Source organism: Pongo pygmaeus, chromosome 7 (assembly GCF_028885625.2).
Source record: "Pongo pygmaeus isolate AG05252 chromosome 7, NHGRI_mPonPyg2-v2.0_pri, whole genome shotgun sequence".
NCBI classification, from domain to species: Eukaryota; Metazoa; Chordata; class Mammalia; order Primates; family Hominidae; genus Pongo; species Pongo pygmaeus.
The window spans coordinates 152,481,486-152,507,232 of NC_072380.2; the positions used below are offsets into that span (position 1 = coordinate 152,481,486).

The 25,747-nt window shown below is 49.3% G+C and overlaps 1 protein-coding gene across 2 annotated transcripts in view; it reads right to left on the reverse strand.

The window, feature by feature from the left end:
- Positions 1-6,973: 6,973 nt before the first annotated feature.
- KCNK9 (potassium two pore domain channel subfamily K member 9) overlaps positions 6,974-25,747 on the reverse strand; it is a 104,460-nt gene continuing 85,686 nt past the window's right edge. The window contains exons 2-4 of one of the 2 annotated variants that reach the window (XR_008504236.2): positions 24,071-24,912; positions 17,108-18,447; positions 6,974-7,733 (exon numbers count right to left, since the gene is read on the reverse strand). Coding sequence is in view for 1 of the 2 variants with exons in the window: in XM_054499254.1 (XP_054355229.1) it covers positions 24,071-24,912 (842 nt within the window). In the remaining variant the exon portion in view is untranslated. Of the gene's footprint in view, positions 7,734-17,107; positions 18,448-22,909; positions 24,913-25,747 lie in introns of those variants that run through there. The other variant, XM_054499254.1, reaches the window with a different exon arrangement.

Consider the following 25,747-nt stretch of genomic DNA (forward strand, 5'->3'; position numbering starts at 1 on the left):
CCTGGAGCTGCTGCTCTGCATTGCTGGTCTTGTTCAGTGTCCTCTGCCCAGCTACTGGAGGATGCCTAGTGCTGAATGAGCATGGAAATGGGCTGTTGAGCCAGTGAGGGGAGGCACAGAGGGTTGTCATCAGTGAGGTGAGGGATGCCCAGGCAGAGGGAACAACATATGCTGTGAGTTGACATTGTCATTACAGCAATTAAGCCTGCCTGGGGGAATGCAGACTGTACAGTGAGAGGCAGGGAGGAGAAATACTTATCTCATTGTGTTTGAATGATTATTAAACACTCACTAATTGTGCTGGGCCCTGGGGATACAATCTGCCAAGCAACTACACCCAGCCAGGCCTTCCCAGATAATCTGTTGGAGGGGGGTGGGAATAGCATTTCTAGACTGCCCTCCAGGTTAGGCGGGAGCAGAGAGGAGGACTGCCTGGTGTCCCTTTTCCTCTGGGCTTTGGTCTCTACAGGGTCAGTCCCTCCTGCCTCCTTTGTGAGGCCTGGACCAGAGCTCCTGGGAGGACTGTAGGCATCTCCCAAGGATGGAGCATCTTCCATGAAAACAGCACAGTGATTGACTCTGGGGTGGCCGCCTGTCCTGGTCTTCCTGGGACTTAGGGGACGGAGAATGTGGGATCTTCAATGTTAACACCAGGACAATCCCTAGCAATTTTGACTTCATCAGCCTTTCTCCCGTACACATCCAATGGTGCCAGGCCTGGCTGAGCCTTTCAAAGACTCATGAGGTATGGTAGGTTTTTGCGGGTTTTTTTGTTTTTGTTTTTGTTTTTGTTTTTGCAACAGCTGGCAGGGCCCTGCTTACCCCTGCCTTAATTCCTGTAAGTTACCCCCCATCAGTCTAGGCAGTCCCCCAACTGACAGTCCTCCAGGCCTAGCAGTTGATCAAGGCTCTAACAGGAAGCAGATGGATGTCCAAAGACTTCCTTGGAGAGAGTTCCTGAAGCTACTATTAATAGACATGAAGGCAGAGTTAAGGGAACCAGGAAGGGAGAGTGGGGCACCCGGGGTCTAGGAACCTTGAGAAGTCTCTTTCCACATTGGAAGCTGCGGGGGTCTGAGTCTGGGGGTGGAGGTCTTGCTAGACCCCAGAAAGAGATGGACCACTCCATGACAAGGCAGCAAGGGATTGAGTGTTGATAGGTATCCTGATATCTTTCTGTTTACCCTCCCATCTTTTACCAGTGTCGCCCACTGACCAACTCCAAAAGGAAGCCAAGAGGGGCCTGGATGATGCCATCCTAGAATCAGCCTCCCAGGCATAGAGCAGGAAAAGGTGGGCAGAGAACAAATCTAGAGAAAAGCCAGTACATACACCAGTAAGGTAACCCCAGAGCTGAGCCTTGGAGCCTGAGTTCAAGAGTGCCAGGGCCAACCAATGACTTTCTCCAAAGATGCAAAGTATCCAAGAATGCAGGGACCTGGGGGTCCCCAGACCTTGGCTTGACTCCTTGCCTGGCCTATAGCCAAGTCTCCTCTGTGTCCTAAGCTATCACACAAGGATAATGTCACCTACTGTATGGGGGCACTGAGGAATAAAAGAGTATAGCATATTAGCATGTGTGGTGGGGAGAGTAGTCTATCACCTGTTCAGAGTATTAGAGTAGGAATTTTTTTCTACCCTTATCAGACTGAATTTGATCCTCTCACAACACATGTAAAGTGCCTGGCATGGCACCTAATATGAAATATCTTATTTGGTTTCTGGACCCTGCTGGTTCTTGTGAGACTTCAGACTTAAGTAATTTGACTCAACCTCCCCTTTGGTAAATAAGGATTGTTATTTAAATCTGCCCCCCAAAATTCATGTGTTAAACTTAATCCCCAATGCAATGGTATTGGAAGGTGGGGCCGAATAAGAGATTGGGCCATGAGGGTGGATGCCCCAGGAAATGGATTAACTCAAAAGTGAGTCTTGAGAGTGGGTTTTAAAAGCAAGATTGGCCCCTGGTGCCTTCACACACTCTTGCTTCCTCTTTCCACCCTTTAGCCACAGGATGACCCTCACCAGGTAACACCATGCTCTTGGACTTCCCAGCCTCCAGAACCATGAGTTAAATAAACTTCAATCCTGCATAAATTACCTGGTTGGTAGTATTCTGTTATAGCAACAGAAAACAGACTAAGACAAGGATCAAAATGGCACCTGCCAGATAGGTTCATTGTGAGGATTAAAGAGATATTTAGAACATGCCTGGAACCTACTATTGCTAGTATTAGGTTTAAATGAAATACCTCATGTAGGTCACTTAGTAGCCTCCCAGAAAATGACAAGCTCCATTTTACAGAGGAGGCACTTGCATAGCTTTTTTATGTGTTAAACTTAGCTGCAGTCCCAATTATTCAATCAAATGCTAATCTAGATGTTTCTGGGTAGGTACTTCATAGGTGTGATTAAAGGTCATAATCAGTTGACTTCAAGTAAGGAAGATTGTCCTAAGTAAACTAGGTGGGCCTGGTTCACTCAGTTGAAAGGCCATAAGAGCAGAGTTGAGGCTTCCCTGATGGAGAAGACATTCCACCTGGGGGGATACCACTTTTGGTCCATGCCCGAGAGTCCCAGCCTGCTCATCCTGGAGGCCAGCCCTGCAGATTTCATGCTTGCCTAGACCTCACAATCATGTAAGCCAACTCCTTCCAATAAATCTCTTAATATATATTTCCTAATGGCTCTGCTTCTCTGGTGGGATACCTAGCTGATATAACCTCTGAACCCTTGAGAGGGTGTAAGAAATTTGCCCAGGGATTGTTCTGCAAGAGGTAGAGAACTAGAATTCAGATTCAGGCCCCCTGACCCGAAGCCCTGCTCTCTCCCATTAACTGTAGAAGACTGGCTGTGTGGCCAGGGGGTGGCCTGATCTCCAGGGCTCATGGGTGAGTGAATATTAATTACTTCCCTGCCATTACCCCAAATGCTCCTGAACTTCATACCTCATTCCCCTTTCATGGCCAGCACTGTGAGCTGCATTCCAGAATAAAACGCAGAGCCATTGTCTGGCAGGACAGGAGGAAGGGAGCAGCCCTCCAGGGCACCAAACCCCTGGACCATAACCCAGGGTCCTGCGCCTGCCTGCTCAGAGGATGCCTTCAGGAAAAATCCGTACCCCCAACATGCCATCTTTTTTTTTTTTTTTAAACAAGATGCCACGTGCCCCCACCCCCTTCAAAAACCATCTATTCCTGGTGCCCCACTAGGGCATTGCCATGGCAACAGGCAAAGCCAGAGGCCCAGCAAACAGGCCTGCTTTTCTTGATGGTTCTTTGGGGAATACACTGCCCTCAAAGAATATACAAGTCAGCTTCTTCTTCTCTGAGCAGCAGTGAACAAAGACCCTCCCTTCCTTTTCTCTTTACCCCAAACCCAGGCCCTATAGGCTGAGGACTCTGGCTGGAGGAGCCAGAGAAGAGTTGCAGAGAATCCCAAGTTCTGATCCTAGGGCCGAAGCCAAGAGTGGATTCAGCACCCCCATCTCAGTTTGGGCCAAGACTCAGGATAGTGGGGTTCCCCAAGAAATAATCAGAGCCGTTACCCCTTGAAGGGAAAGGTGGGTGATGCTTCCAAGGGGAATGGTGGGTGATGCTTCCAAGGGGAATGGTGAGAGCTAAGAGCTGCTGTGTCTGGTCACATCAGCATAACCACATTGGAGACAACCATGCCGTAACACTAGGAAGTTAGATCACGGGACAGCTGGGGGGTGGGGGCTCTCATTCTACTCCAAGGTCCCACATGTCAACAGCAATCACCACCCTAGGCTCCGACCCTTCTCCAGCTTGTCCCTATTAGTCAGTGTAAGTTGGCATCTGCACCAGGCATTACAGCATGTGACAGCAGGTCAGGTGAATCTGCTGTGGATGTGGGAGTGGCTAAGAGGAGTAGAGGGGACACGTGGACTGCACATTGCCATCCTCGCCAGGCTTCATTGACCCCACAGAGTAGGCATGCCAAGTCTGTGCCAAAGCCCCAGACCTTGTTGTCTTACCATTGTTAGCCATAACCCTGCAAGAGAGAAATCAAATGAGATCGCTGCATGGGACATGCATTCTAACTCCTGGCCTCACAGACCCTGGGGCCCTGAAAAAGCGGGGAGGACCAGCAGGCAGGAGTTTGTTCCCTCTTTGTGCCCGCCACTTCCATGTGCCATTCTACGGATGTCCAACCTGCCTCCTGATTCTGCCAGAGATCTCTGGCTGAGCCAGGCTCAGAGCTGACCTAAGGCAAAGTCCAGGAGGATGAGGACAGCCAGAGGGGTGAGAGCATCACAGGGTCTGTTGCTGGGAGGCCTAGGGAGTAGAGGCCAACTTCACATCTGAAGAACACAGCAGGGATTCAGCCACAGGGGCCTCCTGGGCCCCGAGCTCAGATCCACTTCTGCCTGGAGCCTTTGGCTCTCACCCATCAGCAGCTGGAATGTTCTTGCTGCCCCCATCTGCTCAAGCTCACCTTTCCAGTGGAGAATGGTCCTGACTGCCAACTGTGTACAGCCACCTGTTTCCTGCTGGGCTCCAAATCCCTTACTGTTTTTCTCTGTTCCATGACACTGCTTCAAACATACGGTATAATTATCTGTTACTTTTTTTTCTCACCCCATGATGGACTATAAGCTCCTCAAAGGCACTTGTGTATCTAATATTCACATCCCAAGTCCCTAGAGTAGTGTCTGGCGTATAATAGACTCTCAATAACTTTCCTGAATGTGGTGGATCTTTAAGAAGTCTCAAAATTGAGCCCACCTTAGATACTCAATAAATATGGTTTTGTGTACAAGGGACTAAGCATGTACTAACCATACCCATAGGGTCCATCTGCCTTCTATCAAGGGTAATACTCCAGCCTATTTGGGGTACAACTTTTGGTTAGTACCAGGGTGTCTGATTTGGCCTTCCCCGCACGGCCTTGGGCATAATAACTTTTAATTTATCTGGTGTTCAAAGGTTGCCGCACATTGTTGTACTGATTGTACAGTGCACAGGTGAGCTCAACTAAGGTGTGACGCAAAGAGATGGAAATAGGGCCAACCCTCCCCAACCTGTGCTTCTGTGACCTGAAGCTGTGCCAGTGTGTGAATGAATGACTGTCTTCCACGAAGGTGCCACTGCTCCCTGGATCCTGTGCCCACTGGACAAATCTCAATAGAGGTGCATGTTTCCAGAGTGCATGTCATGCTTCAATAAAAGTTAAATTTGGGGGAAAAAAAAATCAACTTGGATCTAGAACTGCTTCCAGGAGAGAATGAGTTGATGTTGAATGGACCATAAAAAAATGTGGGTATGGGGTGACCTCTAGATTTCTTCCCTCATAGTAGGGCCGTCCTTACTTGCTGAGGCCAGTTCCTTGGGGTGGGGGGGATTGTCCCAGTAGGAAACCTGGCATCAGAAGGTACTCAGCACAGTGTGTGGTGATAGAACAATGCTTACTCCTAAGTTAAACAAATATTTTCCTTTCCTAGATAACTTATCTTTCCCAAGATCTCTGCCTGGGCCAAGACTTGTATTTCGCTCTCCTGATGAGATGCTCTAGTGATGATCATAATGACATTTTGTCCACTTAATCTGGGCTGTCTGGGTGCAGTGTGTCGAGCAGGCAGGGTCCACCAGGACAGAGATGGCAAAGTCCTGCTGGGTAATTTGTGGGTAATTTGTGGGACTATTTTCCAAAGCTCAGCAGAGTATAAGGAAACCGTAAAGGATAGTGCAGTACCCAGGATTCACTTCCTTAGGCCAGGAAGAAAGGGCAGTTCAGAACCTTGGAAGCCAGAGACAGTGTGGAGAGGGCCTCCTGGCAGAAGCCGAGGCCCTTGCTTTAGACAACATCCAGATCACAGAGTTGCCACAGGGGAAAGGGAATAAATCCCTCCCTCCCTCTTTCCTCCAACCTCTTGACTTCCTGCCAGAGCTCCGCATTGACCAAGCCTACATGGAAGCCACACAGGTTAGTTTCCATGGACACAGGGCAGAGTGGATAAAGGTGGAGAGAAGGGATTTGGAGGGGAGAATAGAAGATTCCCCCTATAATGAGTCAGGCTGCTACAGTCTGTGTCATTGCATCAAAGCTCACCTGGCTTATTAAAAACTGATGAGCTTGTATTAGCCAGTAGAAGGGACAGGAGTGGATCTGGCCATGGGGGTGATTTCACCCAGGACTTAAGCACTCTTAGACCTTACAAGATGCCTGAATGCTGGCTTCATCCCCTCCAGTCAGCCTGCCTCAGGGGCAGACAGCTCTTCCATCCAGTTCTTGTTAGGAAAGAATAGAGAGAGCTCCAAGTGGTCAATTTGTGACTGGAGTCTGTCCCCAGAGCCACTTCTGGCCCAGAGGACACAGTGCCATAGTTAGCTCAGCCTGCGTGAAGGTCCACCATCAGCCCTGGCTGGGGGCGAGGTCTATTACCAGTGTACAGGTTCTGCCCATTGCTGAGTGTCTATTCCAATGACGCATTCCAGAACTTGGTCAGCAGCCACAGGATGGGTTGGGAGACCCATGGTGCCCACTTTGAGATGGACCTGAGCTACAACTCCAGGGATCACCTCACTCTAATCACCTCCTCTGACTGCCAGACCACAGCAACATCCAGGTCTCCTGGAATCAGTGTCGGTTCAGAGCCAGGGTCTCGTGATCCCCAAAAAGTCTGATCTTTCTCCTTTCTCCCAGTGCACTGTGTCCCTAGTAAATGGCCATAGCTGCCTTCGAGAAAGGCTATGAGAAAAATTCACAGGATAAATGTGTGGCAGTGTCCCAGGGTCCTTCCTCAAGGGCACTGGGTCTCCCTTTCATTCAAGGGGTTCTGGGTCTGTACCCTGGCTCAAGTCTGGGCTATTGCAAGGAGCAGCAAAAAGGGGCAGGTGCCAGGCAAATAAACACACTAGAAGCCACTTTCAATGGTAGACGCACAGCCAACAGGAACACGTTCCGGCACGCATACGGCTGAACTAAAAATAATAACCACAAAGGCAGCATCTCAGAGTGCCTGGCAAGTAGCTGCATTTATTACAAGCATCACATACATTATCTCAGTAGGTGCTTTGACTCACAGGGAGATGTTAATAATAATTCCTCAAAAGCGCCGTGTTTACACGAGAAGCCTGAGGTTCAGCGAGGGTAAGCAGCAGGACCACCTGGCATCTGTATGACTCGGAGGCACTGAGCCTGGAAACAGACCCAGTCCCCGCCCCAGGGAGCACTGACCCTCCCCAGTCCCCGCCGGGCCCTGCAGGAGGGCCAGGTGAGAGAGTTGCAGACCGGGAAACCCCACGGCACGCAGGCTGAGTCTGTTTATGAACGCGATTCTTGGTTGGTGAGGCTGACTCATTTGAGTTGCGAGGCAGTGGACTTGAACTTCTCAGATGATTTCCCCAACTGAGTAGTGACAGACCTTCTAGCTCTGGCCCGGCCTTTAAGAGGTTGTCTGGGCTATGCCAGCGAGCCAGGCACCTTGAGCTCCATCCAAACCGTTCTCTCTTTGGATGAACGAGTTGGCTCTCAGGTGGACTTGGCAGGATTAGAATCACAGCTGAGGCTTGATTGGTTCCTTACAGCCACCAGCTCTAGACACGTTTTGAAAAGCGAGATCTGGATTTTTATCTGAAGCTGGTGCCATTCTAATTCAACCTCTGCCACTGCTGGTTAAGAGATGCTGAGGATCCAGGGAAGGATGAGGCTGCCTCACTTACAGAAGGAGAGAGCTGTCCCCGTCCTCTGATGGGGCCACCAGCACGGTCCTGTTTTAAGGAGGAAACACAAAGAATTGAAAGTGAAAATCACATTTAAAATGGAAAAGGCTCTATGGGTGAAATATTTCTTAAAAGTCCCTGGATGAGGGTGAAACTGGAGTGGGCAATACTTAACCCAGATAATTAAGACCCCCTGCTCCTAATGTAAGGTTTTATTGCATGTTAGGGTCTCTATAGAGACCCCTCTTACTGTTTGGGAAGATGTCAGCCAGTCATTAACTCAGATATTTATTGTGAACCTGCATGTGCCAGGCACTCACCGCCTGAGGAACGGTGTCCCCAGGAACAAACCTGGAGCAGTCAGGAGAGGCTGACAACCCCTACGTCATAGTGGCTTGAAGGTTTTTTCTCACCGTTTGCATCCACCATGGGCCAGCTGGGGAGTCCCCCACCTTACCTCCTCTCTTCAGGACCTGGGCTTAGCCACTATCTTGAAAATTGCCTGTCAGTGCAACAGAAGGAAAGAAAGTCCTGGAGGGTCTCACACAGTTCAGGTTGCAGCCGGGAAGTGATCTGTGCAGCTTCACCTGTGATTCATTGGCCAGAACTAATCACATGACCTCACCCACCCAGGGGACCAGGAAGTGCAACCCTGATAGGCCTGGAGGGTGCAAAGACGGGAGGGGCTGCTGCACAGCCTTGCTGATCACAGGCATGCAGGATGGGTTGGTGATGAATGCCACCAGTGTTCTGGGGAAAACGGATTGATCAGATTTGCCCAGGAACCCCCTAGGTTGGCAAAGTTCAAATTTTTATTTAAGACAGTAAATATTGTGAGATGTCTTGTGGTGTGGGTTGTAAATCTACACAAAAGGGACTTAGAATGCAGCAGTGCCTGTTACATTTTTTTGGAGGGTGGTGGGAGACCTTATAGGACCAGCATGCTATGGAAAGCATTTTAGGAGATGCTCTGAGGATTATCGGAAAAGAACTTAGCACACAGTGCCTACCACACGATGATGGGAACTGCTTAGCACAGGTGATCTCCTATGTCTTATTTAATAATATCTACTTGACCATTTGCAGATGAGCCAAGTAACCAAGGACACAGGGATACTAAATAGTAGGGCTCACCCCTCTGGGTTGCTTGTGAGAATCATTATAAAACAAAGAAGTTCTGATACTGCTCATCCTGCAGCATAACACAGAGGTGCTCACATGAGAAGGAGCTCAATTGAAAATTGGCCCCTGCAAGCTGGAACATCTGCTGTGGCTCTTAATTGATAGGATTTTCCACTTGCAGAAAGGGAGAGTAAAACCTTTGAAATCTCACATTCTTTACATGGCGGCGTATCGCTGCCAATCACGACCTGTCTGTCACCGTGGTTTCAGTTGCCTAGAGCATAACTGCTTTTTCCTCAAGTGTCCTCTTCAAGGGACCTCACAACAAGTATGCTGTGTATTCCTGCTGTGGTGTGCTCCTACAGTTCTCATCAGATCGTCTCAAAAGTACCCCGCACAGAACCTAATGAAAATTTAACCACATGATGGAGGAACAAACCGAGATATGCAGAAAAGTATTTTAAGTGGCAATTATTTCCATTAACAGGTACATGGTGATAACAATGATGACAGTGATGACGATTCCCTGGAATATGCTCCAAAGTCTCCCACCTGCCCCCCGATTCCTCATTTGGGCAGCGGCACAAGCACCTGTGTGTTTGGATTGAATGACCAGCAGCAGGGGGATGGCGGAGAGAGGGGAAGGCGCTATTGTGGGATTAGAATCTCAGGTGTCCTTATCACACAGAGTTTTCATTAGGGAGCAAAAGGAGCTGTGGATCCTGCACTGATTAGCCCAGGGACTCAAAACTGCCTCATCCATGACTGCCCTGGGTGTCCCTCTGAGCTGAGTGGGCCTTGGCTAAAATAATAGAAAAGACAGGAAAGGAACTCAGCCATATTATCCCTTGAAGATTCTGGAAAGCACAGAGTTCTTAGGAAGCACTAACCTGGTTCACTGAGGATAGAAACTGTCTTCCAAAGAGAAGAGAAATAGAAATTGCCTTAGGTCATAAACCAAGAGCCAGCCCTGCTGTGGATCCCCAGTTCATATTCTTGGAGCCACTGGACCCCAGGATGCAGTTTAGCAACAGCCCCTGCCTTATGAGTTGGATGGTCCCACAGCCTCTCTGAGCTCATGTGTCAGGGTGTGGGGACCTTGGATCCATCTGAGCCAGGAAGTTCTCCTTCAGGGCCAGTGCAGGTAATGAGACTAATGTTTGGGGTAGGAGGAGCAGAGGAAGAGAAGGATGCAAGAGCCTCCCTGGCTCTCCAGGGGCAGACTCTGACTTCATCCCATCATTTAGGTATTTGGGGAATGCTGAAGGACTATTGTCTGCAGACGTGGCTCTAGGGTAGAGCTGTGAATGAATAAAGCAAGTGAAAGTCCCTGTCCTCTGCCCTGTGGGGCTCATGCTTCCCTGGGGGAGACACAATAGACATGTCAAATGTTTAGTAGTGGCAGATGGTGATCAGTGCTAGAGGAGAAAGCAGGCTGGAGAGGCGCCCTCCAAGAAGGTCACATCTGAGCAGAGACACTGGGAGGATGGGAGGAGGTGGGGGTGAAAAGAGCTGCTGGTAGAGGGAACAGCAGGTGGGGGTGCCACGCGGGCACATCTGCACACCATGGAGAGCACAAGCCGGGCACGCAGATAGGAGCAAAGCTGACCGGTAGGAAAGACCTGGCTTCTAACCAGGCATCCACAGAAGGGTTGAGGAGAGAAAGCAATCTGTCCTTATTTACATTTTAAGAGGATTTAAGACCCCAAGTCACAATGCAGAGAACGGAACACGGAACACCCCAGAGTAAGTTTTTCCGTAAGTAAATTAAGCCTTAATCACTAAGAATTAAAATTCTTATCAGGGCTCGGGCGCATCTGTTTCCTGGATGAGCCCTGGGTAGGCCCTGGGGGAAGCCAAACAGAGCTGAGCAGGTAAGCAGGGAAAGAGGAGGCATGGCCTCCAAGACAGGCAAAAAGCAGCCTGGCTTTGTGTGGCCAGGTTCAGGAACATGACCTGTGGCCATGGTCTGCTTTTGGCCAGCATCTCCCATTAATCTCTGGGACAGCTGCTGCAGCATCACCTGAGTGCCCTTTGGAAATACACCTTCTCAGCCCCATCCTAGATCCAGACTAAGGGCACGACCCAGAAACCTGTCTTCATGAGCCTTCCAGGTGGAGCTCGGGAGCCCCAATACTTGGGCAGCTCCTATGGAGCTGGAGGGAGCAGATTTGCCTTCAATATAAAGAACATTGAGCACCTGCTAACTGCCTCGCTTTCCCTTCTTGTGTCCATACACACACTGGTGGAAAAGGGCAGCATGGTTTGCCTCATTTGTAACTCAGATTCCTTGGCCACAAAAGAAAAACAAAAATCAGCAAATCTGGTCTCGGTTCAGTTGAGGTCAAACTCTAGGTTTGGTCTGGTTAGGTTCGGTTTCATTGCCTCCTGGAAATGGTGCTCATCTACTTTCTGGTTCCTGGATCCAATTCAAGCTGCACAAAATAACTGAGTCAGCACATAAAGTCCAAGAAGGATAGTTTCGTATTTTAAGGCAAATTCCTTACTTGACCAAGGTTGTTAGGGGAAAGGCCTCTGAGTAGGCCTGTCTGCAATGAGGAAGACAAACAGCAAGCCAGGGTATACAGCCAGGACTGTCTACCTTGCTCTGCTTTCAGAATGTGGTTTACAGGCAGGAAGACGAGGCATCAAAGCAGGTCTTGTCCAACCTTTCTCAGTGAAGAAAGACCAAGATACATTTGTAAACGTGCCATAGAGATTTTAATGGAAAAAAATTAGAAAAGTGCATTATTGTACAACACCACATTAAATGATCTTTTTTCTGTAAAGACATTGTAAAATATATACAGGGCTGCGTACCGTACTCGTTACAAAAGAAAGATGCAAACCCTTGTGTAAGTTACATATTCTACATGGGCTAGATATCTACTTGGACTTGTAAACATTGGTGACTAGTTTTATTTAAATTATTAGGTAAGCTGTGACAATAATAAATACCTCTGCTATTCATTTGATGGTTGTCTCATTCTGTTGAACTTCAGAACAGCATTCTAAGGCCATTTGTGAAGGTGCCGTCTCCACAGACAGAGAAGGCCAGAGAAGATGAACAAAAGAAAACAAACAGAAGCAGTAGGCTCCTTTTGAATTTGGTTCTCTATGGATGAGTTTGAACTGCTGATTTTTGCCAAATCTGATACAGCTTCCTACCAAAGGCCTGACACCTTGACCACATTAGGGCCTGTTCAAATCCCACTCACCAAGGTAGGAAGGTGGGTCCTGCTAAGGGTCCGGGACCAACCATTTCATCTTCCTGGAATGTGAACAAACAGTGCCAAGGTAACTAAGCCCATTTCTGCTAGAACTTTCCTGAATTCCATCACCCTCCCACAGGGAGTGCTCTGGCAGGCCTCCGGTAGCATCTTCATAAGAACCAAATCCAGGTCCTCTTACTGCACAGTCACAAAAATGCCCAGCAATGCTGGGGGCTGGAGGGGAGGAACACAAAAATCCAAAGACCCACAGATATCCAGTCAAGCACATGCGCACACATACCCCAGATGGATGCACGAGGGTCTATATCCCCATACCCCACCCTCCCCAGGAGGTGCCCCATGAGTATATGCCAATCATTTTGTAGGGTGTGAGTTTGGAACTAATTCAAGCTTAATTTCTTCTATGCCTGGAGTCACAAACAACAAGTTTTCCTTTTGATGTTTTAAGGTACAAGGATACACAGTTGGCTGAAGTCAAAAATACTGTACATCTAAGAGGGATTATCAGTGATATCTTGGCCTGCTGGGAATGGACTGGAAGTTTTTCTCCTCAATTCAGTGGTTTAAATTCTACTCATCTTTGATATCTCTGTTGCATGTCTCTGTTTAACTGCAAGCTGCCTCATCAATGTTTTTGGATATACTTGATATCTTCAAATCTCTCAAGTGGGGGTTAATCTGTTTTCTTATTTAAATTTTAATCAACAAAATCAACAGTTTTGCCTAACCCAGTGCAATATCTATTTAGTGGAGATTTCTGATAAAGCAGAGGGTGGACTGAGATGATCTCATAAGGTCCTTCTCCCCCACCCCCCCAACACACACAAAATGGCTGTCAAAATGCTATTTGTGGGCTGAACAAACAAATATATAATTAGCCTTTTTCAGGAGTGTGTTCCTCTGAGGAGCTATCAAATTATAGAGAAATCTTGTTAATTGTGGGTTCTGCTTCACTGGGTTCCCACTAATCGTGTTTTTCCTTTCATATTATTTTTCTACCCAACTTCTAAAATTCCACGTGAGAGAGTAAAACAGTTGCCGAGACTTGTTCTGGTTCCCATTCCTGCTCCCTGCTCCTTGGCCCTGCTTCTAGACTCTGTGCATCAGTGAGGCTGTGGTCCATTGGCATCTTAGTCCCATGAAGCCAAGGACTTAATCGTCTAGCTCACCATCGTGGCTCCCAGTGAGGCCAGCAGGCAGCACATGCTCAAAGTGCTCAGTCAATAGTGGCTGGAGAAACAGCTGAATCAGCAGCCCGAGTTACACAAAGGGGCCCCCGGGAGCTGCCGGGCCCACTGTTGCAGCCCCTCATGCCTCATAGCTGTGTCATCTGAGAGAAGTGGGATTTGGTTCCCTGGAGCGTGCTCCTACCCACACCACTGTCCCGGCATCTGGTTCACTGGGCACTGAGTGCTGGGGTCATCAAGGAGACCCCATCTGATGGGAAAATCCATCAGAAGGATTAAAAGGGCTCTGTGGGGACAGTCTCCAGTGAGAGGAGAGGGAGTCTACAGAACTAATCTACCTGAAACAGGTGATGTCCTTGGGAGACAGGATCTGGTCCCTGTGTAGGAACCCAGCCCAGTGCTGGAAAGACTGGTCCCTGTCTCTCCAAATTCCCCCACTGAAATGTCAGTCCAGGATATGACCACACTCTGTCACTTCATCCTCACCAGTATCCACCTGGAAGACAACTGCCTCTTATCTCACCTGGCCATTTCATCTTTTGTAGGAGGGGATAAGTGACTTGCCAAGACCAAGTGGTCCTATTACAAATGAGGAGGGAAAGGAACCAGGGTTGGGTGCTTAGGAAGGCCCCCAATGTCTACACCACCCAATGCCTGGTGGCTAGAAGAGGCAAGACTGAGGGCTCAGACTTTAAGAGGCAAAGACTCATGGTTGAAGCTTACAAGACCTCCCTCCTCGAAATCAAGCACTGCTCTCTGGATGCATAGAGGTCTCCAAGGAACTGACTCCCCCTTCCGTCTTCCCAACTGGACCCTTCAGGTGCCAGAACCAACTGTCACCACACTGAGGGAGGTGCTGGTGACAAGGGCAAGCCTTGCCTCCCCACCGACTCCAGATTCCCTACCAACCTGTGAGTCCCACACAAAGCTTCAGACAAAACCCAGGCCCGCCCTGGGGGCAGATTCCCACCCAGTGTTTTGGATGGTTTATCACAGAAGCATCTGCAGAACAGGGGTTTCCATCCCCAATCCTCCCAGAACAGTCCTGTTCTCCAGATCCTTCCTTCGCAGAGGGGGAAACGAAGGCTCTAGTGGGGCATTTGCCAGATGTGTTTGAGCATCACTGTGCTTCTCTAGCTCTTTCTCAGATCTACCTCCTGGGACAGGCGGCCAGCCTGGGTCACACCACAGGTGTGGGAGGGTTCAGCAGAGGTTCTTGCACACGTGCCGCAGAGCCCTATCCTGTACAGGGGCTACTGCAGGCTTTGTGAGGTGGCGGGGCGGGGTTGGGGGGTGACCGTGCCCTCCAGCCACGTTCTACTACACAACGTACTGCACGCCATACCCAACTCAGGTCCACCAGCCCACCCTTCAGGCCAGAGACCCCACTACTGCTGGTCTCAGATCTGCCCTCTGGGGGCCACTGTTATAGAGAAAAGACAGACAAAGCTCTGTGTGATTAGTAACAACCAAAGCCTTCGTCTGAACATGGCTCTTGGCTTATGGTTTTGTCTGTGGTGCTGAGCCCAGAGCTGGGCTTTTGAACTGGGTGAAGGAACTGGCAGACTCAGCACATCTTTTTCTGCCTGACCTGACGCTTATTCCTCTCTGATACCTGCCCATGTGAAATGGCCCCTGCCCCCGCCCCCGCCCCCGCCCCCGCCCCCGCCCCCGCCCCCGCCCCCGCGTATGTATTTGATTGACCTGGAGATGACACCCCCTCCCTCTTCCTCCTGAGGCATGCCCCTATCTATGTCCCTTCCTCATGGCAATCTGAGGGAACCGTCCTGCCCTGCCCTGCCCTGCCCTGCCCTGCCCTGCCCTGCCCTGCCCTGCCCTGCCCTGCCCTGCCCTGCGAGCTTCAGGATAGGTACCTGGAAATATGCAGTCAGGACACCTGACTTGGAGTTCCCGCTTTGCCGCTTTTCTGAGCCCTGTTACCCCATATGCCAAATGGGGCAGTGCTCTGCCCCACCCACCCCCCACCCAGCAATGAAGAGTGAGTGTGCCAGTGGGAAGAAACATCTTCACTTGCACGGTGCTACACTATATGTAAGTCTAAGAAGTTTGGGCCCCAGCTGAGCTGAGCTGACCCAAGGCAAGGCCCTTTGCTGGGCCAAGTGGCCCTCAGAAGTGGGTAGGGGGACATATTCTCCCAGGAAGCAAAGAGAACCCTGGAGCGAGGAACCCAGAGGGAAGACACGGCAGGGTGGAACAGCTGCTTTGGGCCAATCCCAAAGGTAAATGCTGGGCAGGGGCAGGCCCCTCTCTCACCAGCAAGGGTGAGCTCCAGGGGCCAGGCCTGTGGGCTGCTCTGCAGATACTGATGACTCACAGCTCAACTGGCTAAGGCTTTCTTCCTTTAGAGCACCTCATGTGGTGAGGATGGGAGGAGAGCCTACCAAGAAATTAAGCAAAGATTGCACAGGGCTGTTGGTTAATTAAGGATCCATATGTCATTAAAACTAAGGCATCTGAGAGTCACCTGCAACAGAAGGTGTTGGGGGAGGTGGACGGGGGATATTTTCCAATGCAGCTGAAGTCAGCCCAGCCAGTCCTCCCCAGACTGGCGCCCTGTCCATGGTGGACACTGAGGCGGGGTGGAGCGGGCCTTGGGAGCTTGGCCAGACCCTTTAGTCTGTAAGTTAGAAAACTCAGGCCCAGAGGAGTGGGATGTCTTGCCCTAGGTCACACAGCAAATCACAAAGACAAAGTCTGAGTGTTGATTCCACCCATGTTCCCTAGACTTGACCTCTTTCCTGTACAACATGCCACCCTCCCTCAGCCTCCACCACCCAGAGGCCTCATTTCAAAATCAAGCTCATATTTCTAAGTCTGACAGCTTTGCACACAGAGCTTCTCACCAGGAGCTGCTACCTCTGGGTCACCAGCACTCACCATGACAGTAGGCACTCCTGGATCATCTGACACCCTCAGAGGACCCTGTGCTGGGTGACAGACCCATAGGTCTCATCTCCTGGGGGTGAGGGGAGCAAGTACCCACAAGGCCTTAGCCAGCTTCAGTCCCAGTGGGCACAGATGCAGACCCCAGGATGCTTAAGGGAAAGACCAAGATCTTATCCAGAAAGATCCCCATATGCAAATTTGAGCTAATGTCCTCTGCCTGTCAAAACCCCACCCAAACAAGGGGATGCCACAGAATTCAAGTTCGGTGAGACTCCAGGATCTACTTTTAGAATTTTATTATGGGGGGAGGACCCAGGAGGGATATCTAGATGGATAGTGCCTCCCTGAAAGCCTGGGAGTCAGGCTATGGTGGTTAGAGTGCAGGACCTTAACATAAATGAACTTTGTGGGCACTAGGGAGACAGGGAAGGTTCTTGAGCAGAAGAATGGCTTGAATGACAGGATGTGGCCAGCTTGTGGAGGGCCTTGAGATTTATGCTGTGTCAGGTCTCCCAAGAGTGGCAGGATTCCACTGATGGTGGCATAGAATCTGTGCCCACTGTGCTGTCGCACCCCTGGGCCTTGGCCCATGCCTTTGCCTGTGCTGTGTTTCTGCCTAAAATAGCACCCATTTGCTCCTCTAAGGCTCACCTCAATGATTTCCGAAACCCATTTCCTCCATGAAGCCCTGCCTGAGTTCCTCAACCAGACTTGATCACTTTTTTTTTCCATAGTTTGATTTCAAATCCAATGCCCCCAGAGTAACTTCCTCTGGGAGACATGGGCCTTGCTTTCATGAGAAAGGCAAACATGTATAAGAACACTGGCGGGGTGCTTGGCACAGAGCAGGTGCCATTAAATGTCATCACATCACATCTAGTCTTCACAGGCACTCTTTGCAGTAGGTGTTATTTATAATTTCCAATTTAAAGATGGGGAAACTGAAGCTCAGAGAGGCAAAACCACCACCCACCTGTGAATGGCAGAGGCTGGTCCTAGGCGTGCGAGATGCCAGGGCCTGAGCAGCATCCACACCCCCACGCTGCTCTCTGGAGGCGAGAAGAGCGTATGCTTGCCTCTCTCAAGGCCCCAGAGCTAGGGGTGGGCAGGAGCCAGGCCACAGAGGCTGGGGGGTCCTGAGTCACTCATGGTGCATGTCCCCATCCCCTCGCAGCCTCCACCAGAAGTGTTGCCACAAGAAAACAGTGTGGACCCAGTTTCCTGATGACATTCCCATCACGGGGCCCAACTTCTTCAGAGTGACATCGCAAGTATGCTCCCGTAGTCTGGTGCCATCCCTGTCACCCGCCTTATGAGAAATATCTAGCATGGCAGCTTCCAGCCCTGTTGTATGGGGCACACTCCACCCTGCCAGGCAGGTGCCGTTGAATCACCAATGCTATGATGACCAGTTTTCTTCTCATAGATCTCGATTTGTTTCCAGGGATGGTGCAGAGGCGTGCATTGAGTTACCCTGTTTCCACTTCAGCAAGTTAAGACGTGCCTCAATCACGGTGATGAGTGGCCATTTGGGCAAGATGCCAGACATCTCAGTGCCTTTATTCTCGCGATGGTCCTTCCCTCTGGGGCACTGCCCAGTGCTTGCTGCTCCTGTGGCCGGGGCCATAGAAGGTTTGCTCCCTGGTGCGGTCACTCACGACCAAAACAAGGACTAGGGGAGCCCAGAAGAGGACATCGCCAAGTCCAACAGGGAGCAAAAGGGTCAGGAGACACCAAAAGGAAGTGTAAGATGCTCTGTTTCCACCTCAAAGCTGGAGAGCAAAGGGGAGACCTTCTAGGTAGTGGGAATGGCACGGGCAAAGGCGCAGAGGTAGGAGTCTGCGTGGACAAATCTTGATCAAAACGAAAGGTTACTTAGCCACAGCAGGGACACTGCATCACGATAGCAGCACTGAGAAGGCTATAGAACTTGTCAGAGCAAAGATCTCAAGGACAGAGGTCACAAAGTATAGCCCTTAATGGCCAAGAGGCTGCCATAGCAAGTTACATTTTTATGATGATGAATGAGTGGAAGGGCTTGGCAGTCTCTGCTCCTCATTGAGGAGCTTTGGGGGGGCCGGGTGCCGAAAGAGCCCGACTGGCTTGCGGGGACCCTCACATCGAGCATTTCTCTGGGCTTCCTGTCTATGTGTAGCTGGACCATCCCCACAGTTGTGTAGGGGAATGAGTAGAGGCATTCGCCCAGCACAGCAGAGGTCCACTTGAGAAGGCAGAAATCCCGAAGCCGTGTTCGGCTTTGGCAGTGAGACCCAGCATCCACAGACGCCTCTCTTGAATGTGCAGTTAGTTCCCCTAACAGAGGAAAACAACATTTAATACGACTTATTTATCCACAATGAAAGCAGTTACCACAGAGGTCCCCAGAGAGCCAAACATCAAATGCATAAATCACGGCTGCTCGACATCAACTCTGTTGGGTTTGTTGTTGTTTTTTTTTTTTTTTTTTTTTTTGCCAAAAGTGTCTTAACCTGAGGAAACAAGCAGAGGAGATCACAGGGCATTATTCTATAAGACCCTGGCCGGGACTTCTCAAAAAGGCCAACATCGTGAAGACAGAAATGGTGATGGGGACATCCTATTTGGGGAAGTCTGGAACAACAAGACGAGCAATTGTGGGAGGTGATCTTGGGTTGTATTTTAGACTCAATAAGCTCTTGGACATTTTTGGGACAATTGGGGATTTACATACAGTCTGTATCAGACAATAATATTGTATGAATGTTTCTTAGGCATGACAATGGCACCATTAGGTAGGAGAGTGCTCTTGTTCATGGCGGACAATTTCTTCTTTGGCTGAACCACTGAAAAGTTGCAGACATGACGACACATCGTCCAAACATCTGAGTGAGAGTTGGGGAGCAGGGTGGCAAAGTATTGAGGCTGGGGGTCTGGGCGAGAGGTCTAGGGAAGCTCACTGGACCATTCTTTGTAATTCTGGGATCTTCAACATAGAAGGTCAGTGTGGGGGACTGTGGTCATAGATTTGCTGTTTTCCTGAATCAGCAGCCTCTATCAGGTGTGGTCAAGAAAGAACCACATAGAATGGATTTATGCTCAGCGCTTTGGGGAGCCCGGAATGCACCTGGCCTTGGTTTGTGACAACCATGGTTCTCTCTGCTATTGCCGGTCCCTCTTCATCTTCCCAGCTCCCCATCCCCTGCCAAACAAAGTGATTTTTGGCTTTCTTCTGGGTGGCTCAAGCTTCAAGTGTGCCCAGGGATCAGAACATCCAGGCCAAATGCTTTTGTGGGTCAAATTGGTTTTGTGCTAAGTGCCCATAAATCTCACCCAAGCTGTCTCGTTGTGTTGATGGGGAAGCCCCAGAGGCCCAGGGAGCAAAATGACTTCCAGGAGCTCAGTGGAGCACAGCACAATAACAGGTCCCCTGCCTGCCATCCTGTCCTCATCTAGGGTGTTTCCAGGGTCTCGTGCTGGCCACGACTCTGGAGGAAACACACTTTAGACCCACAGGCAGCTGGCCTGCATGGGACAGACCCCAAGTCACTCCACTTCCAGAACAAAGCCACCATTTGCCAGAGTGCTTCACTGATGATGGGGCCAGTGCACTGATAGGACAGGGGCATGTGCCTCTGCAGAGGGCTTCAAAGGGTGTCTTGGGGCCTGTCATTTGAAAAAGAATATTACAAAAAGAAATGGAGCCATAAGCCTCAGTGATAGTGGTTTTTTGGTCATTTTCTCCTTGCTCACCTCCCTCTCCTGGCCAATGTGCACAGACAAGGGAGGCCTCTGAGAAACCCTGTTCTTCCCTCCAGCTTCCAGCTGCAAGTGATTGTCAATGAGAATCAGGACCCATTGGCTTCCAGATATGGATGAGGCAGAGAAAAACGACCTGCCTAGGCTTATCTGCAAGCTTCTCATACTGTCCCAATGTTCTCTTAAGGCCCTGTGCACAGATAAGGAACAGGTGAGCTGAGATTCATCAATCTCCCTCCCTTTGATGGGTGGGGTTTTAATGAGCACCTCCCAAGGAGGCTTTTGTGGGCAGTGGTCTAAGTCCGTTTGCCAACTCTCCTGAAAGGATGATGGACCCCAGCGGGAATCCTGGGCTGCAAATGAGCTGCTGTGACCATGCCTGAATGCAGGCATTCCCCTCCCAATCAGCCATGCACAGTGGGAGTGCGCAGATGCTTCCAAGGGGGTTCACATGTAGAGCCAGGCAGCTCGCTGTGCTTAAGGGGCTGTTGCCAGGATTCCAAGACGAAGCAGTGCAGGTGGAAAGAACAGATCTGATACTAGCTGTAGGGATAACCAAGTATCTCAAAACCCAGAGGGATTGGTTCAGTCCTACGTAAAAGAGTCTAACAGGCTGAAGGCCAACACGGCACTTTCCACCTAGGATGGGTGCAATGAGGATTATAGCAGGGTGGTCTCTAGCAAGTGTTGCCCCCAGGGGTCTTAGAGATAGTTGAAAAGAGTTCAAGTGATTGATAGTACTAAGAGTGCTCAATCTTCATCTATCCACTCCAAATATAGGAGGAAGGTTGGGCTGTCGTACTGATGATCCCTAAATACCTACAAGGCATGTTGATTTCTAGGTACTGGCTGGTGGGCTGACCTTGGGTGATCCTGGTAGCACGTGGCTCTTCTTGAGCTCATTCTAACAGAAGTTGAGCCCTACATCCAAGCAGCCTACTGTGACTTCAACCACCTTGCTGAATGGGCATGGTTAACTGGGAGAAGGGTATGAGAATCACTTGGATGAAAGAAAGAAATTACTAGGTGCAAGAGGGAGGAAGAGAGACCTGGGGCAAGAAGCTAAAATCGTCCAGCAGCAAGAGATCTTCAGAAGGCTGTAAATAGCAACAGAAGTAGCCAGGAAAATGGTAATCAGTGGGAAGACCTGGATCCTATCTTTGTGACCTTTAGATAAGTAAGTGTTCACCTTCTCTGAACCTCAATGTCCTCCTTTGAAAATAAAGGCTGCTCAGTGAGATGACTTGGACCAAGCTTCCTCCTGGCTTTGAGGATCTGATTCTAATGCTGATTGAGTGGTAGAAGTTGGGCATCTCTGTTTAGTGCTGTTTTATTAAGAGAAGAAAGAACCCTGAACCCTTAACTTGGCCCCTGCCCTCCCCACTCTGAGACCATTTCATGCTATACCTAGATATCTCCTTGGCCAGAGACCACAGTAGGGAAGAGATGGACCATCTGAGCAAAAAATGAACATCACCAAGCAAACCAAGATTTGCCTCCATCCCCTAAACACTGACCATAAACAAGGATGTTTAACTTTGAAAGAGAAGACTCAGTGACCATCCTTCAAAGGGCTAAACTGGTAGCAAAGAGAAGACATAGGAGGGAAATAGAGCCAAGATAAATTACAAGTTGCCTCAGATACTTATGTCAGTGGTCATGTGAGGAGAAAAGACTTCATCCTATAATCCTTAATCCTGTAGAATAGAGAATGTTTTCTATAGTTCCTGGGAATAGAGAAGCTCTTTGTTACTTGAGGCATTCAAGCAGAAGTATGGCTCCTATATGACCAACTTGACACAGATAGTGTAGTGGGGAAACCAGCTCCGTATGCACGGTGGTCTCAGCGTCCCTTTAATTGGCTCCAAGGGCCTGCTGCATGCCCCCAGTGGGGAAAAGGCAGGCGCCCTCCTCCGAGGGCTGAGTTAGGACATGGTGGTGTGAAGTCAGCTCCTTGGACTCTCCTGGACTCCAGACTGAGACACCTGTCTCAGTTCTGTCAACAGCCAGCCTGTGACACTGAGCAAATCACCCTCCCAGTGCCTTGGTGTCGTCATAGATCAGATCACACCCCCCAACCATTTGAAGGCACCTCTTACAAAGGTTTTCATGAGAACCCCACATTTATTCCAGGCAAACTCTTCTGAAGCATAAAGCATTCTGCAAATGCATTAGGGCTTTTATACCTCTGACCCCCTAGAGTCAACAATCTCATCCAAGAGGAAAAAAAAATTGAACTGCTGCTATTCTCTGGACAGATTTTAGAGCCCCAAGTAGGGCCTCCCATAAAACAAAATCTTAAAACAAGTGAATCAATAAAGACCTTGAAGGTTGAGAACTGTCAACTTTGGCCTAGAGAATCTGAGGTTCGCAGACTCCTTCGAAGGCCCTGTGTCCTGGACGAAGGGGAAATTTCAACATGGGATGTAGCATTAAAGTACATGCACAGCCTTTTCAGAGGAGTCTTGAATGCTCCAGTGTTTCAGCCCATTGGCCCAAATGCTTGGGACTGGTGGCATTCAGGTGTTGTCTCCTTTAAGAAATCCTGTAGGTCTACTCTTTCTAGGGAGCAAAGCCTCCTTTCTGGGAGATCTCGTTGGGGCCTTGAGACAGGCCAGTAAACCGTGTTCCTTCTGAGTATAGCCAAGGTCCATTTCCATGCAAGAGCCATGAACTTCATTTACAAAAGAGGAATGGGAAGATGGATGAATGGGTGATTTTTAGAAAATGGCAGGGATGGTAATGAGGGAAATTAAAGTCCCCTCAGTGAATCTGGAGGTCAAACTGTCCTTTAAGCCTGTTACTAAAAGAGCCTCCAATGTGCCATATTCTACAGCCTGAACTACCCCCACCACCTCCCCCAAGAGGATAGCAGGTCTTCCCTTTGGGGTCATCCCCTATTGAGAGTAGGGAGGAATTTCTACACTACTCAGACAAAATTGTCCCCTGAGATTGGCAAGTTCCCAGTAGGCCAAGACATAGCTCCTTGCCTCTAAACTCTTCCTGAGACCAGTGTGAACTTTATCCTATTTACAAATCAAATGCAATTAGAGACGATATTTCTTGAAATAGATATGTATTTTTAATGAGGAATGCCCTGTCAATTTTCATGAGGAAAAGGAACCACAGCCACATACTAATACCCATTCTCACCCAAGCATTCCAACACTGTAATTCTTATTTATGCAGGTAGGTGCTGCACAAAATCATCAATAAGAGGGAAATAGATACTCTGGGGTTCCAACAATTTTCCCGTTTCCCCTGACAACTCCAGTTGCATGGTAAATTGTTGGAACTGGAGGTGACAAAATTAAAGATGTCTTTTATAAGTTATTGTTATTGGCTTTGGATTATTCCATTTCTAGTTTTCTTGTTGATAGTACATACCAGTTGTTTAACAAAGTGCATGCTTTTTAAAAAATGTTTGAACTGGCAAGCTAAACTGATCTGGGTCTTCTTGCCCGCCTGCCCCTAAAAAACATTAATATAATTTAGAACCTAGCATTTAGAAAATATGGCCATGACACATCAGGGATAAGGACTGCTTAATGAAACATGCTTGATTTGGCAAAAGACGATAAATCAAAAACCTTGTAGGTTTTGTCTTTCCGTTTTGTTTGGAAGCAGCCAAAAGCAGGCTATGATGTGTGATGGGAAAGAAAACGGAATACCTAATACTTCCCGTTTTGTCACGACACACGTGCACACAGAAGCACACACACAACACACGCACACAGTCACTCAGTCCTTAGGGAGGAAAAGAGAAAGGAGTTAGGTCAGAGACACCACTAAGGGTGGGCGATTGAAGGCTGAGCGTGATGTGCAGCTTTGGGGTGGGTATCCTCTCAGCTCTGTCTCCGTGGTCTTGGTCTCACATCTGTCCCGGGAAAACCACTGCAGAGATGGGGTGGGTGGGGTGAGAAATGTAAGGCATAGTCTGCTGGGAAGGAAGGAGGAGATCCATGCTTCATGCTCAGATGTGAGTTTCAGAGGAGTATGGGCCTGTATTTCCCTTTGGCCTGCTCTGTCTGGCTGGAAAGGTGGGGGAAAATGAGACCAAGAGACCAAGAAAGGAGGAAGGAGAGAAAGTAATAATGATGACAATAATAATAATAAATAAATAAGAAAAGACGAGTTGGACCAATGGAAATTAACACCAACTATGACAAATGACTTTTCTGTCCCATTTCCCTCCCCACACCTAAACGGACTTCCGGCGTTTCATCAGCCTCTGGTGGTCGGTAAAGCTGTGTAACCCAGGAGAGATGGAGCTAATAGGCGATGGGAAGAGGCTGTTTTTTAATGTGCTTGGTGAGATCTCCTCGATCTTGTAAGAGATGGAGTGGAAGTAGTGAGGGGCAAGCTTGGCGCTGAAGGAGTTCTGCGGTGCCACCGAGCGGCCGCCATAGTCCTGCGAGCGGTAGCAGGTGCAGGAGCACACAGACTGCAGGTCCGGGACGTCCGCCTTGTACCTGGGCCGGCTGGGCCGCGGCTCCTCAGGGATGTGAATGACCATGCTGTTGCGGTTTCCGGCGAGGGATGCCCTCTCTTCAGCATCCCGCCGCTCATCCTCACTGTTCATGGTCAAGAACCTGAGGACGACCAGGTTGAGGAAGGCCCCGATGACCGTCAGCCCCACCAGGATATACATAAAGCTAAAGGCCACGTAGAGCGGCTTCTTCTGCAGGGCGCCCTTGGTCTGCAGGGCCACGTAGTCCCCGAACCCAATGGTAGTCAACGTGATGAAGCAGTAGTAGTAGGCGTGGAAGAAGCTCCACTCCTCACACTGGGAGAAGGCGGCCGCCCCGATGCACAGCGTCCCCATGCAGGAGAAGAAGCCCACAGTCACCATGTTCTCCATAGACACGTCAGTGTTGCGCATGCCACAGCACTTCTTAATGCGCTTCAGCAGGTAGCGCACGAAGGTGTTCATGCGCTCGCCCAGGCTCTGGAACATGACCAGCGTCAGCGGGATGCCCAGCACGGCGTAGAACATGCAGAAGGCCTTGCCCGCATCGGTGCCAGGTGCAGCGTGCCCATAACCTGTGGGAAGGGGATGAGAAGAACAGAGAGAACAAGTGAGGAGGGGTCTAGAGGTTAGGGGAAGGGGGGTCGACTTGGTGCAGTGCAATGCAGAGGGACCTGGTACTGGGGGAATTTCCTCTGCAGGGTAGAGGGGCATGGCCATATCTTGGAGGGAGGAGAACAAAGGAGAGCCACTTTCTGAGAAGTCACATGAGCTTGGGAGATAGAAGGGGGTAGGAACATTTCAGTAGGGCGGGGATTTGGGATGTGCTGGGATGGAAGGGAAGAGAAAAAAGAAGAACCAATATCACTTGCAATATGCCACTGAGAGGGGATGGAGGAACATTCTAATGCCATCTTAGAGCCACATAAAGGCTTTAAAAAGAAAAAAGCAGATTCACTACTAAGAACTCCAAAAGTATCAAGCCCAAGGGAGAAACCTCTCTATGTCCACTATGGATTGACATGAAGAGTGGATTTTCAAAGAATGATACCTGCCATGGGCCAGGCACAGTGCTGAATCCTCTTACATACATCACCTCATTCTAGCCTCTAAACAACCATAATGATTCCAACCCCACTAACAAGAAAACTGAGTTAGTTACTTAATAGCAGGGTAGCTTGATTTCTTCAGAGTTGGGATTTCAGCCCAGAGTTTTCAACTGCCAAGAATGAGGCTCAAAAGCAGAGACTTTGAATCAAGAGAGGCGATTGTAGAGTGAGATGTAAATGCCACGAAGGCATACTTTTAAAAATGTTTTGTTCGCTGCTGTATTCCCCCATACCTAGAAAGTAAAATATTTATTTAATAAAGGAATGAATAAATTTACACCACTCTATGAATGGAGCCTGG